Source organism: Rhipicephalus sanguineus, chromosome 10, assembly GCF_013339695.2.
Source record: "Rhipicephalus sanguineus isolate Rsan-2018 chromosome 10, BIME_Rsan_1.4, whole genome shotgun sequence".
NCBI classification, from domain to species: Eukaryota; Metazoa; Arthropoda; class Arachnida; order Ixodida; family Ixodidae; genus Rhipicephalus; species Rhipicephalus sanguineus.
In genome coordinates this window covers 24,862,418-24,876,141 of record NC_051185.1, presented here as the reverse complement: position 1 = coordinate 24,876,141, position 13,724 = coordinate 24,862,418, and the positions used below count along the sequence as shown (strand labels likewise).

At 49.2% G+C, this 13,724-nt stretch overlaps 1 protein-coding gene across 1 annotated transcript; it reads left to right on the top strand.

The window, feature by feature from the left end:
- The first annotated feature begins 3,762 nt into the window (after positions 1 to 3,762).
- Positions 3,763 to 12,276, top strand: LOC119407273 (uncharacterized). The gene is made up of 5 exons (XM_049419951.1): positions 3,763 to 3,887; positions 6,821 to 6,947; positions 7,323 to 7,471; positions 9,796 to 10,146; positions 11,911 to 12,276. Exons 1-5 carry the CDS (start codon positions 3,810 to 3,812, stop codon positions 12,259 to 12,261), a joined length of 1,056 nt encoding a protein of 351 aa, XP_049275908.1. The 5' UTR covers positions 3,763 to 3,809; the 3' UTR covers positions 12,262 to 12,276.
- The last annotated feature ends 1,448 nt before the right edge of the window (positions 12,277 to 13,724 follow it).

Sequence of the window (13,724 nt, the reverse complement as noted above, 5' to 3'; positions counted from 1 at the left end):
GCGACTCGATCCGACATGACAACAGCAGGCGTGTCGCATTGTATTCGTTGCGTGCCGTATCCACGTAGAAGGCGTTAAGTCAGGCCAACGCCTCCTCTAAGTACATGCCTGGAACGTCGCTTCCCCTTTCCGTAAAAGCCCTCCTGCCGTTTAGTGAATAGACATGCTGCGGTCCCGCATGTTGGCGATGTTTTACAGTAATCACAGAGAAACACGCATGATACCTGCATTAGCTCCGTGAGCCGTTTCAGCCCTATGTCCAGAGTGCTCACGCGACAGAAGCGGTTTCTCTTTACAGGGAAGCACTATATGGATTGGTTGGGGCGGACCGCATCCGCGGACAAAATGGCGCGTTGGACTACAATTCTCTGCAACCCTCGCCACAGGTCACCTCCTCGCCACCACCGATGCTTCTTTCACAAGTGCCGCGATACTCGGCGGCGGCTCTTGAAACTCATTTGGGAAGCACATGGGAAGTGCCGCCACGATACTCGGCGGCGGCAATTCCGACCAATCGTAGCGCCCCTTTGTATCGTGACGTAAAGATCGCGCTAGTGTTATCAGCTGTTGCTCTTCGGGCTCGCGATTGGACGGACGCGTGTTGTTTGCTCGGAGGAAGATAAGCGGCAATTGAAGGATCGTCAACGCGAACAGAAGCGCGAATGGCGTGGAAACGACGCGAAGCCGCTGCCGCAGAACGTGCAGCCCCAGGCTTCGCTGGCTTTCACATTCGCAGTAGTGAAAGGTCTCTGAATCTTTCATCAAGCTTTACTCCGCAGCTCTCTTATACAACATATGTTGTACTTTCGCATCTTATAAACAAATGCGATAACATAACCGTCAAGAATGTTACCTAAACAATTCTTAGATGCTTCAAAAAAGGAAAGGCAATGTGCGAGCACCACCTTGCATAAGGGAGAGGGTCTTTCTCATATTCAGACGTGCCTTATAGCACGTGAGGAGTGCTCGAAATGTGAACATGCCCAACAGTTAGTTTTTCTACATGATAATTCGTAATTATACATTACCAAAAGTAGCTTCAATGTGCTGCAACCTAATGACATGCAGTTTAATTGCTCTATTTTGGAAGAGTAATGAAAGTTACTGTTACTCTCGCTTTAAAATACTTCTTAACAATACCCACGCGTTGAGGACGGCAAAGGGTTACGTGGCGCAACGAAATTAAGAGAAAACTCACGGGGCCCCTTATGTATTCGCCTAAGACGACTCGAAGGCAAAAGCCATTTTCTTCTTTTTCTTGCGTCATAGTGACGTCATGATAATGTCATATTGTGACGTCATCAAGTGATGATAATTTTTCGCATCACACGCGTGTTGACGCCGCCGACGCCGGAGGCCGACAGTCAATTTCCGCGTTTGTTGAGGTATCTAAGGCTTTCGGCTTAACGTGAATTGGCACCGACGACGCGACCTCGCAACGAAATGTGCTCCGCCGCCATTTTGTGACGGCAATGACACTGCATTTGACCCCTCTGACGGGCAGCTCTTGTCAACGCCGCTAACGTGGTTTCGATTTTACATTCGATGCTAACGCGCGTGCAATTTCCGGACTTGCTTGTTATCGGAAAGAGAGGTGCGCGTTAGATTCGAGTAAACACGGTATGTCGCTTTCACTCAAGCCTTTGCTCATGTCTTCGCTCAACTCTTAATAGCGTGTTGAGTCAAAGTGACGCTTTAAAGCAGGGGCGTAGCAAAGGGGGGGGGGGGTTCAAATCCCCCCCCCGAAATTTTTCAGTTTTGCTTGCGTATATAGGCACGCACACATACAAACGCACGCACGAACATACATGAGGTATGGTTGAACCCCCCCCCCCCCCGAAAAAAATTTCTGGCTACGCCCCTGCTTTAAAGGGACACTGAAATGAAACAGTAGGGTTGTGCTAATAGTGAAATTTACAATCGAATCGAATACGAATCGCGAATAGGGGTCATACCGAATCGAATACTATTCGAATACTAAGGCAACCGTTATGAAGAGAGGCCAACAATTCTACACATCTTTATTTCAAAGAAATACTCAAAAATTATAAGAAAGTAACATTACCGTTACATTTAACCGACAAAATAAATCCCTATTATGTAAACTGACGTAAGCTTGTATACACTAGCGACTAGAGCCTTCAAAGTATTTTTTAACTGTAGGATGAATACAGCAGTTACTTCAGTATTCTAGGTGGTACTTCGTCACCAGCTTTTAAGTCACACTAAGACCTAAACTTCTTATAATATTTCATGAATAAACATAATGAATCTTATGATAATGATATTGTTTTGAAGACACATTCACTTCGACGAAACTGCAGTTTAAAGCAAAAATTCCTTCATCCAGTGATGAGTAAAGCTTCGATAGACCCGCAAAAGCTTGAACTGTGTGTATTTTGGTAATTCGCTGATTAAAACAAGAAAAATTATACTTCGCTCTTCCAACCTGTTGTTTCTTGGGGTTTTCCCGTCGGTGCTGATTATTCGAAAAAAATATTCGGCAGTTCGAATATGCGCTATTGGAGCCTATTACCTAATCGATTCGAGTACCGAATCGGGTACCTTCGATTCGATTCATGCACCGAATCGAATAGAACGCGATTTCATTCGTTATCCAAAATTTTCGAATAATCGCACGCCACTATCCAGAAACAGCCAAACTAGTTTAGACTGGCAAATTATACTTTGAAAACTCTAGTGTTGGTAAATTCACCGCCCTAGGTTTATTAATAGATATGAAAATCAATGGAAAAGTTTCCCACCGAAATCTCCAACGGTGACGTCGCGGATTTCAAAGCGTTTTTTTTTTCGTATTTTGGTCACATTGGCTCAACGAAATTTCCTGAGACTTGGTATGTTCAGTCTCTCGCTGCCTCAGAAGACAATGTGCTTCATTTTTCTCGATTGAGACCTATACTTAGGTCATACTGGACAGCGTCAAAATCTATGACTTCACGGCGACTGGTGCGGGAACTTCACGGTGGGGTCGCCACCCGCATTTTCTTTTTAGATGCGAAGCATCTCTTGCTCGGGGGTATGTCCCGCGGCCTGGTAGTCCGCACTCACACTACGCATACGCAACTCTCATCCTTCCCTCTCTCCAACAGCTGCGCGTTACTCTCTCCACTTCTCTACCAGCACCTGCTTGCGCTTCTCCTGCGTTCTCGCTTCTGCTCTCGCGGCGCATGCGCTACTCTCCTCCTCTAGTCTCCTCTCCTTCAAGTGGTAGAGCGCTGCGCACGTTCAGTCCAGCGCTTGCTTCGGTTGATTCTCTGAAATGCGGGCTCGACATGCCGAAATTCTCTCCTGCGCAGCGCCGCGATGAGCGCCAGCGCATGCGCGCCCCCTCCCCCTCTTTCTCCTCTCCTATGCTGCCTCCCTCTCGTGCGCCTGTCGACCGCGTTCCCCGCTCACCCCGTGAGAATTAACGGCCAGGCTAGAGGGAAGACACGACGCGCGTAGTGTTCCTCTTCGCGTTCCACGACGCGAGGTCGGTAGCAAGCCCGAGGTCGGTAGCATGCCCAACGAACGCCAACGGAACGCGATCGTGCAAGTGCTCCGGCTTCGCATCGCCTCATGGTCCCCTTTAGCGGGAGATGGTGTAATTTTTCCGCGTTTTCTCGCTTATCAAGCTTGTTCTCGCTGCAAGCTTGGCGATTTTCGTATTATGAAAGAGTAATTTACCGATGCGAGCAAAAATCTATTTCTCTCTTTAGTGTCCCTTTAACTCCACTTATCGTTGGTCATTCGCAGCCATCAGCGCTACGAGCAACACCCTGAAGCGAAAGCTTGTCAAAGTGGAAGACATGGTGGACATCGACCCAAAATCGCAGGAATCTCTCTATACCTTCACCTCTCCGAGCTTCAAGAAGATGATAACCTTTGTGAGCACTCACTGATTCTTTCTTATGAGTTCGCTTTTTCTTCTGATATCAATAAATGTTATGTTTACACAGTGGTCCATGGTCGCGGATTGGAATTCTTTGCCACATAGCATAGAGATTCCTACGATTACCGAGAGGGGACACTGGCGCTGCGATCGTTCAGCCACCATGGGAATCATGGGTAGTACACGGATCTGCCTAATCTTCGTGCTTACGGCTTCGAACGCACTTGTGTCTTTGTTTATTGCTGTGTTTCGGCGTTCGTTTCGGATAAAAGAATGGACCGTTGTGAACTTCGTGACCAGATTTGAATTGATAAGCCTAAAGATGACAAAGTGGTGAAGTGGAACTGCTGACTTTTGCTGAACTGCGTCTTGCGACAAAGCGAATGCAGGCGATACGGAGCCAAACGGTGCCGAAAGAACGAAGTTTAGACAAATCCGTGTACTACCCATCATTCCCATGCTGATTGAAGCGCTATGCGTTGAAGCTCCCATAGACACTAGCGCCAGAGTTCCCTCTAGTGTATATATAGGAAACTCTATGCCACATAACCCATTCAGTCAGCTCCGATAACTTTGTTAGTGAAGTGCAATGTCATGTTTTGAACATCTAACGTTCTTCGTTCTCACCGCTTCTACTTATTGTGTTCCTACCATATGCATGTTTTGTTCCTTCCGTTTGATGGCCCTACCTGTAAAATGATTTTCATACTACATATTTTTATCGTCTGTTTTGTTTTCTGTGTTCACCTCTCGCGTTGTTTGTATATTTATTTTTGCACTGTACGGGACGCTCATCCTGCTTGAGCCAAATTATTAGAGAGTTTGAGAATTGGGGCCCCAAGGAGCTTGAGAGCCGCCAGGGCGCATGCGCAGAACCCAAGCCACTCTTGGGCTTTTGCACTCGCGTTGACCCAAGACGCAAAAATCGAAAATTAGCGCGGGGCCCCACGGCGTCTTGGGTCACCAGCGAGAAGACACAGACGCAGCGCGGGTCATGGCGCAGTCGGCCTGCGTCTCGCATGATTTTAAATTTCGTCACGCGTGGCGTTCCGTGCGCTTGACCCAGCGCAGCCTGCGTTGGCCCGCTTCTCAAACTCCGCTGATCATCCGAACGCAAGGGCAGGCTGCCCAACGCAGCTTGAGGGCCCAGCGTCTAGGGTCCCAAATTCTCAAACTCTCTATTGGCTTGGAGTATTTCAGAATAAACAAACGGAACATCGGAGCGCGCAATGCCACAGCCGTCCGGTGGCTGCAACAAGTTCCGCGCAGACGCAGTTGGCACTGCCGCTTGTGCCGAATTGTCGCGAAGCAGGCTGTTCACGCGACCAAAGAGCACAGCGCTCACTGCGCTTGCGGCAAAGGAAAGTCAGGTTGAGGAGGAGGGAAAAGAGGAGGGAAAAGAGGAGGGGAAGGGTAAAGCATAGCATAACCGTATATAGTATAGCAAGAGGGTGAAGAAGAGAAATGAGGAGGAGAGGGAAAGGAGGAGGAGGAGAAGAAGAGAGGGCGCCACTGCATCATAAATGAAGCTTTCCTTTCCCGTCATGGACGTTTGACTGTACGTTTGGAACGCCAGCGTCACTGCTCCGCAGAGCTTTCACGTTGAGTGCAACTGGGTAGACTTTTTAGACCTGAAGTATTCCTTCGCAATCCATTTTTCAAATAGTTCATATTATTCGCTGAAAACCGCACATTGTTAGGTGATCATGCCACCGTCCCTTTAAGAAGGCCCGAGTGGCCTCACCCAGATGGCCAAAGCGAGGCAGCCGATCGCCTCGGCGACTAAAAAATAGTTCCGCCTATGCACTCGGCAATGTTCTCCGAAGGAGGGGTTACCGGGTCTCTGGCTCATGACGTCAGTATGAAGTGCGCGCCCATTGGAGCAGCCTTGTGTGCATCCACCTACCAGCAGGAAATGTCGCAGACTTCTAAAGCTGTATCTGGCTGTAGAAATGGATGGAAGGGGACGAAAGGGTGGGAGGATGTAAGCCCCTCCTTCTCTTCCTCTCTCTACTGCGCGCACACGCACACACACACACACACACACACACACACACACACACACACACGCACACGCACACGCACACGCACACACACACACACACACACACTTTAAAGGGGTGGTGCCACCAAATTTGTAGCTTGCGCGTTCTTTGCTGTAAGCGTTTCCTATAGCTCCAGGAAGCATGATGCACGCGCCAAGATTCATGTATTCTCGCTAAATAATTTAATATCGCCTTTTGATGTGGACAACTTTCGGTTTCGGTTTCTGGGCGCCGAGGTTGTGCAGTGACGTAGAAGTGTAGGAAGCGTGGTCACGTGACCACACAAGGCTGTGACGCACTTAGCCAGGAAGCGATCGAAACTCGGCGAGTGATGTAGCAACCGATGCTTTGCCGATACTATAATGAACTAGAATATATTCTAGTTCACTACAGCCGGTACGTACGTTGCGGAAGTGGCGGAGGTCCGGTGGTCACTCACGTTACTACAGCAGATTTGGGTGTGACGTCACTACAACTTTCGTTGCCCATACTACAGATCTACGTCAGTGTTGGCGCGCTAGCGATGGGTTTTGATCGGGAGAATGGGCATTTAGGTACACTTTGGAGGTGAATTAAAATATATTCTAAACGTTTGCTGTGTCCGACCCTTCGTGTAAAGTGTCCTTGCATACAGAGGAAACCCACAACAGGCTTGTTATAGCATCGAAATTTGATGGCACCACCCCTTTAAAAAGACATCGGGAACCTCTGGTATTTGCAGCATATCTGAGTAATTTTTTTTTTTGCATATTGTAACAGGGTGTCACTTTACAACATCCTGCTATGGCGCACCCATCGGTGTACTCAAATGTCCATGTTTTTGCACATACTGTATTACGAAACAACATCAACAACCCCATATTCATGCTCGCACCACATGCAGGCGAAAACGGCCGCCGGTCCTGTGGAAGTGAATGCTTCCATGTTCAAGTCGTCCGGCCCGGAGTCAGAGACTCTAGACTACCACAAGGCATCGGACGTGGACGTCAAAAGCGGCATCAGACCCCTAAGTAAGCGCATAGATAGATAGATAGATAGATAGATAGATAGATAGATAGATAGATAGATAGATAGATAGATAGATAGATAGATAGATAGATAGATAGATAGATAGATAGATAGATAGATAGATAGATAGATAGATAGATAGATGAGCTGAGCCATTCCATTCTGTGAAGGAGGATTCACATGATGGAATGACCCATGGATTTTTGCCTGGCGACGAGTGCGTGACCGTTGCACTATCACTGATTGGGAGCCAAGCCCGCGACCTTGGACTAAGTCAGGGGTCATGTGTGATAATCCCTTCACCGCCTCAGTTCGGAAAAAAAAATGCACACGGAAAATATGCGCTAACACGCTCGTCTTCCGCTTTTCTTCCGTAGCCGCAGCCTCCACTGACAAGTCGATAACGGCGAAGGAAAAGATGGACATAATCATGTGGAGGACCAAGAGCCTCGGAAAATTTTGGAGTTTCGGCATCACCGTCGTCGAAGTCATGGGCGAGAACAGCAAGAAATTCTACATGATTGAGGTCAGTGTCTTGGACGGGCGCATTCGCTACGGCTCGTAAGTACAAAAAGATAGACTGGACGGACGAGAAAACTAAACTGTGGGCCTATACCTTCGTTTAGATAAGGCATGTCGCGGCAGAAAGACGCATGCTGTCTCAAATAGGAAACCTTAAAAAGGGGCCCTGCAACACTTTTGGAAGTGACCATTGAATGGCTTCATTAAAGTAGTACATCGCCTCGCGAATCAACCGCCACAAAAATATTTAGAATCCGTCAAGTACAAGACAAATGTTATAGCGCGAACTCAGGACGAGGACAAAAGGTACACGAAGACGTCTTCGTGTACCTTTCGTCCTCGTCCTGAGTTCACGCTATAATAATTGTCATGAGCTACCAACTAGCCCAAGCCGCCGCCCTTCTAAGTCAAGTACAAGCGGAGTTAGAGATTTGTAGCACGCTGTAATTGCCTTCTCTCGTCCCCACGAGAGCGACGGAAGCTAAGCAGGGAGGGATGGCACGGGGAAAAGAAGTTGCGTCACACGCATCATGACCTTTAGCACTTTTTCTTTATTTTCTTTTCTTCGAACGCACGACTTAGTTTCAGTGTGATCGCGAGCGCGCGCGCGGGCGGGCACGTGGCGATCTCGGTAACTATGCAGCACACGATGCTCAGATCAGCCAATGGCCGTGAATTTGGGTATATGGCGCAGTCATTTGGCCATATGGCATCATTTGTAGAAAGAATAGGGATTGTTTTTTAGCTGACTTTGAAAATTGATTGTAAATTCCAGGCTGCGTGCTGCGCTATAATGTTTGGCTCGCGTGTTCTCAGGAGCCTCGACTACCGATCGACAGCGTTTTCTGATGCATGCTGAAAATATGTTGCAGGGCCCCTTTAAAGCAGGACACGGTAAATTCAAAAAGAGACTTTCTGGACAGACATTGCGGATTTAGTCTGCAGGGTGTGTGATCGGCTACGGTTCGAATTTCTGTGTCACGTCCGCGTGGTGTGCTAAACAGTTTCCGTTGTTCATCCACCTTGACAGAGTATATAGACTAACACTCCTGAGTTTAAATGCACATATATGCTCCATAAAATGGACGGGAGGATGACTGCCGCCGTAGCTCAGTGGTAGAGCATCGGACGCGTTATTCGAAGGTCGCAGGTTCGTTCCCTGCCGGCGGCAAATTATCTTTTCATCCACTTTACTTTCTTCATATTTATATCCTAATTACTACAAATAACCTACCCTATACCTTCCTTGGCATTATTGTCTGTTAATTGTCATTAATATTGTGTCTAACAAAGAAAAACGAACCCTTAAAGTCACATTTCCTTCATTCAGAGAGTAGGGTGGTTTCTAGAAATATTTTTTCCTCTTTAGTGCGCCTTTAAAAGGCCCCTATACCACACCAAGTTCAAGAACGAGAAAGGGACTTACTTCCTACAGGCGATATCTCCTCCTCGCGTTGAGCCTATCAGGATTTCGCGCCTTTCGGATACACGCTGTTATCTCCCGTCGCGCAGTGGAAAATGCACAAAACGAAGTGAAATCGGTCGATCGCGCACTATAGTCAAGCGCGACAAAGCAGAAGGGGCGTGCGACCGCATGGCAAAGCAGTGTAGGAAACAAATCACAAACTGTTATCCGTCGTATATGGACCAGTCGAGAGCTTATGTCCTCATGACGTCAGGTGAACGGACTGCTGGCGTAACGAATTGTGTCGGGAAAATGGGAAACGTCAGGAACCAAAAAAAAAAAAAAGACTCGTAGGGCCCGTTAAGTTTCCGCCTAAGGCGACTCGAAGGCGAAAGCCAACATTTTTTTCCCCTTCTCATTCGACGTACATATCCTTCGTGTTAAAAAGACCGGGCGTGCAAACACGCACACAAGAAAGAAGTCAAGACACCACAAAGGCCGCCACGGTTGCGTCCGTGTTTGCACGCCCGGTCTCTTTACATTGAATACCTACCTACTATAGCTCAGCTCTGTTATTCTATGTACTGATCCTCTACCGCCCCCGGCCCTCCGAAACCTTTCTGCGCCTCACCTGATTTTGCACTGCCTCAGTGATCGGCACACCCTTGACCAAGCGACAATGTCATATGACGTCATCATGTGACGTTATGATAAGTCATGGCGATGTCACAAATTTTGCTGATCTGTGACGTTATGATGACGTCACATGGTGTCATCATCACGTGATTTTTTCGCATCACTTGCGTAGACGGCGCCGACGGTCAATTTTCGCGTTTGCTGAGGTATCTACGCTCATTCTCTGTATATTGAGAGGTTGTGTAGGTGCCCTCTAATATTCATTTCGTCCTGATGACCGCGCGCAGAAAGTCAAGACCGGCAGTCCCGCCGACGTGTCGCACGTGCTCGAAGGTGACGTCATCGTGGCGGTCAACAACCAGGACATCTCGGAGCTGCCCATCGCCGAGGTCAAGCGCCGCATGCAAGACTGCGGCGACCAGCTGGTCATCACGGTGCTGTCGTCGAGCGCCTTCCGGCTGCTCGAGTCTCGACGCGACTGGGACGAGATCCTCAAGGCGGCCGGGCAGGAGACCATCCAGGTGCGGGCCATCAGGACGGCATGCAGCGGCAGCGGCTACTACGGCTTCAAGGTGTTCGAGGCCAAGGCGTGGAACGAACAGAAGAAGGCCCTGGTCCACTGTCACGTCATCCAGAAGGTACACCGGTGATCGACGCAAGGGGGAGGGGGGGGAGAGGGGGGGCAATGCAACGAGATAGAAATCTGCGAATTGACAATAATGTTCAAGACTGGAATCGGAATCATGTTGACTTTCGGCACGCATGTCGTCGCAAAGTTGCAATATACAAACATAGGTTGCAGAAAAACAAGCAAAAAAAGCTCTTTCAATGTGACTTCTTGGTGCTGGACATTCTTATCCAACTTTCTTAGCCAAAGAAAGGAAGTGAACACGTTACCCGGGTGACTGTGAAGATGGGGAACAATGCCAACGGGAAGTGATCTTTCTTCGTTCCTGTCTAACCTCATTTGAGGTCAAAATCGCCAAGTCGGCCTTCAGATAAAAATTGACAAGGGGAGGGGGTGGGTTCTGACGTCGTGCCGGGAGCCGCATAATAGGGTCCCGCGAGCTGCAGGTTGCCGAACCCTGATCTAAAGCATTTGCATTAGGAGGAGCACAGCGCGAAGCCACACGCATTTAACAAAAATGCCCCACGCTCACTCATGCAATCCGCCTTTTCCATTTTCCTGTGCTGCCCTCTATCGGTTTGGTAGGGGCTTGGTAGGGGCAGGGATAACCGGTGTCGCTAGAATGAAAGCCTCCGAGATGAAGGGGAGTATCGCGACTTTTCCGCTAGGGGAAGGGCGCATGCGCCGTGGTATCGTGAAAGAGGCAGATTGCCTTAGACGACTGGGAGGCGAAAGCCATCCTCTTCTTCTTTTCCGTCGATTGTATTGATCCCTCCCTAAAGCATTTCGTCCCCAACGTGGTTTTGCGCTGCGGAAAGCTTTAGGTTTCCCGGTGGTATTGTGGAACCACTACAACATTTATACACCCCTCCAAAACGACCTACCTGTAGTACTGCAGCTAGCTGGGCGAGTCGGTACATCTGCATCTGTACATGCATGCGTGCTGGTATCTACATTACCCGCAGGGCGCATAAAGGCGCTACAAAGGTATAGAGCATCGGACGCGTTATTCGAAGGTTGCAGGTTCGGTCCCTGCCGGCGGCAAGTTCTCTTTCTTAATTTCTCCACTTTTATTTCTTCACATTTATATCGCAATTACTACAAATAACATCCCATATACTTTCCTTGGCTTGATTGCATGGCAGTTCTAATTAACTTTGTATCTCACAAAAAAAACGAGTCCTTAAAGGGGCCCTGCAACACTTTTTGAGCATGGTCAGGGAACGCTGCCGATCGGTAGAATTCTCAGTCAGCTAGAAATCGTTCCCTCTTCCTTCTAAAAATGATGCCATATACCCAAATTCACGGCCATTGGCTGATTTGAGCATCGTGAGCTGCACAGTTACCGCGGTCGCCGCAGGAGGCCGCCACGTGCCTGCGCGCGCCCTCGCGATCCCACCGAAAGTAAGCTGCGCGTTCGTGAAAAAGAAAAAAAAAGTGCTCAAGGCCATGACGCGAGCGTGACGTCACTTCTTTCCCCCGTGCCATCCCTCCCTGCTTAGCTTCCATCCAGCGCGCTCGTCGGGACGAGAGAAGAGAGAAAGAAATTACAGCGCGCGACAAATATTTAACTCGGCTCGTACTTGACGGCTTCTAAAAACTTTCGCGGAGGTCGATTCGTAAGGCGATAAACTCCTTTAATGAGGCCATTCTATGGTATCTAGGAAAATTGTTGCAGGGCCCCTTTAAGCACCCCCTTCGTTTGTACCACAACTGGTCCCATAGACCAACCGTTCACATCAATGGTGAAATATCTCTTCCCGGTGGCGTGCAGACCACCGACGTGCAAGTGGCGACGCCCAACAAGGCAATGTACCCGGGTGACGTGCTCGTCATGATTAATGGCGCGCCCACCGAGGGCATGGACCAGTACGGCATCAAGGCGGCCCTCGCTAAGGGTGCCAACGAGCTGAGCATCACCATAGCGCCCATGTCTCCGCTCAGGCTCAAGAGGCCTTCCTACACCCGTCTGCACGAGACGGTGATGACGGACGCCAACGTGCCCGAGCCTTCGGCCAAGGCTAACATCGAGAACGCACCGGGGGCCGCCTCTGCTCAACCCGCAGCTGCCGCCGGTGCTAAACCCGCAGCGGCACCGGCACCGGCAGCGCCGGCGAAGCGTTAAGCGCACCCAACGCCACGCTCCAGCAACCACTCGAAAACCGTGCTCGAGGGAAATATGTTTATGTGCGATCAAATTAAAACAAAAAAATTGCAGCCGTTACACGCTGTGAAGACAGTCGAGACGGCGAAGCTTTAAATCCACGATTGTACGATCGGTCATCATCATCATGAAGTTTCGTTTTAATTATTTCTTTATTCCCCCCCCCCCCCCTCTGGCCACGTGACCTGCGTGACGACTTCTACTGTTAACCCGCCGCGGTAGTCTAGAGGTTTTGGTGCTTGACTGTTGACCAGAAGGTCGCGGGATCAAACCCCGGACACGGTGGCCACCTTTCAATAGAGGCGAAATGTCACCGTACGCTTAGACTTAGGTGCACGTTAAAGAAGCCCAGGTGGTCGAAAATTTCCAGAGCCCTCCACCACGGCGTCTGTCGTAATCATGTCGCGGTTTTGGGACGTAGCACCCCCAACAGTTGTATCATTACAACTGAGCCATCGGCCGCGGACGATGTATCTGGTACTAGTTGGAGTTTGTTCTGGTAGTTAGGATAGCGCCGCCGGCCGCGGCCGGCGGTGCTGTTACGGCCGGCAGCGGCAGTGCCAGCGAACACGTGAGCGCGCTCAACGCCACGGTCCAGTTGAAGACGTTCGGCCGTTTTAGAGCGGTATATGTTTACGTGCGGGCATAATAAAGGAAGCGAATCGAAGAAACAGCAGTGCGAACAAAGAAAGTGCTGCAACATTTTCAGAAGTGTTGACCGCTTGAAGGGCTGCTGGCACGAAAATTTTCAGTTGTCATTTTTTTTACGTCAAATGAAAGGCCAGGCCCTCAAGAGCCCAGAAAAGGTAGTGATAAGCACGGATAAAGCCTGAAAAGGTAATTACAGTATGTTTTCTAAGTCAGTTTCGGTTCCTACTGTACCCTGACGTCACAACTCAGTGTGAGCTTCTCGTCACGTGCTCGCACAATATATAGACTTTTCCACGACCGCTCCATACCGTGGCTCCGTTGGTGACGCACAAGCGGCCATTTTGAATGTTTTGGTGACGCACAAGCAGCCATCTTGGAAGTTTTGGTACCTGACGTCACCACAACTAGCTAGACTGCTGCGTGAAGTCACCAGAATCAGTACTGTAGCCTGAAGTCAAGATAGTTAATTTCTGTAGGTGCAGCATGGAAAAATTGACTTTAATATCAAAATAAAATATCTTCTCAGCATTTGCTGAGCTTCAGACTTGCTCAGAGCCGTCTCTGCATACAAGAGATTTGTATGGCACAGTAAACTCGCCTTCGAAAAAAGGTGTCAGTACCCCTTTAACGAATTGTGATGGATGCGTTCTTTAAAATTGCCTAAAAACTCGAGGCCTCCGCGATTTGCTCCGGCAGCGTGCGACGGCGCGCTGCCGGAGCTAATCGCGGAGGCCACGCAAGAATGAACTGGATGATAGTGACGCGACAGACAA

Coding starts and splice junctions, on each gene's coding strand:
- LOC119407273 (XM_049419951.1), top strand. CDS start 3,810: ATGGTGGACATCGACCCAAAATCGCAGGAATCTCTCTATACCTTCACC. Junction 6,948..7,322: donor AAGCGGCATCAGACCCCTAA/GTAAGCGCATAG, acceptor TTTCTTCCGTAG/CCGCAGCCTCCACTGACAAG. Junction 7,472..9,795: donor AGAAATTCTACATGATTGAG/GTCAGTGTCTTG, acceptor GACCGCGCGCAG/AAAGTCAAGACCGGCAGTCC.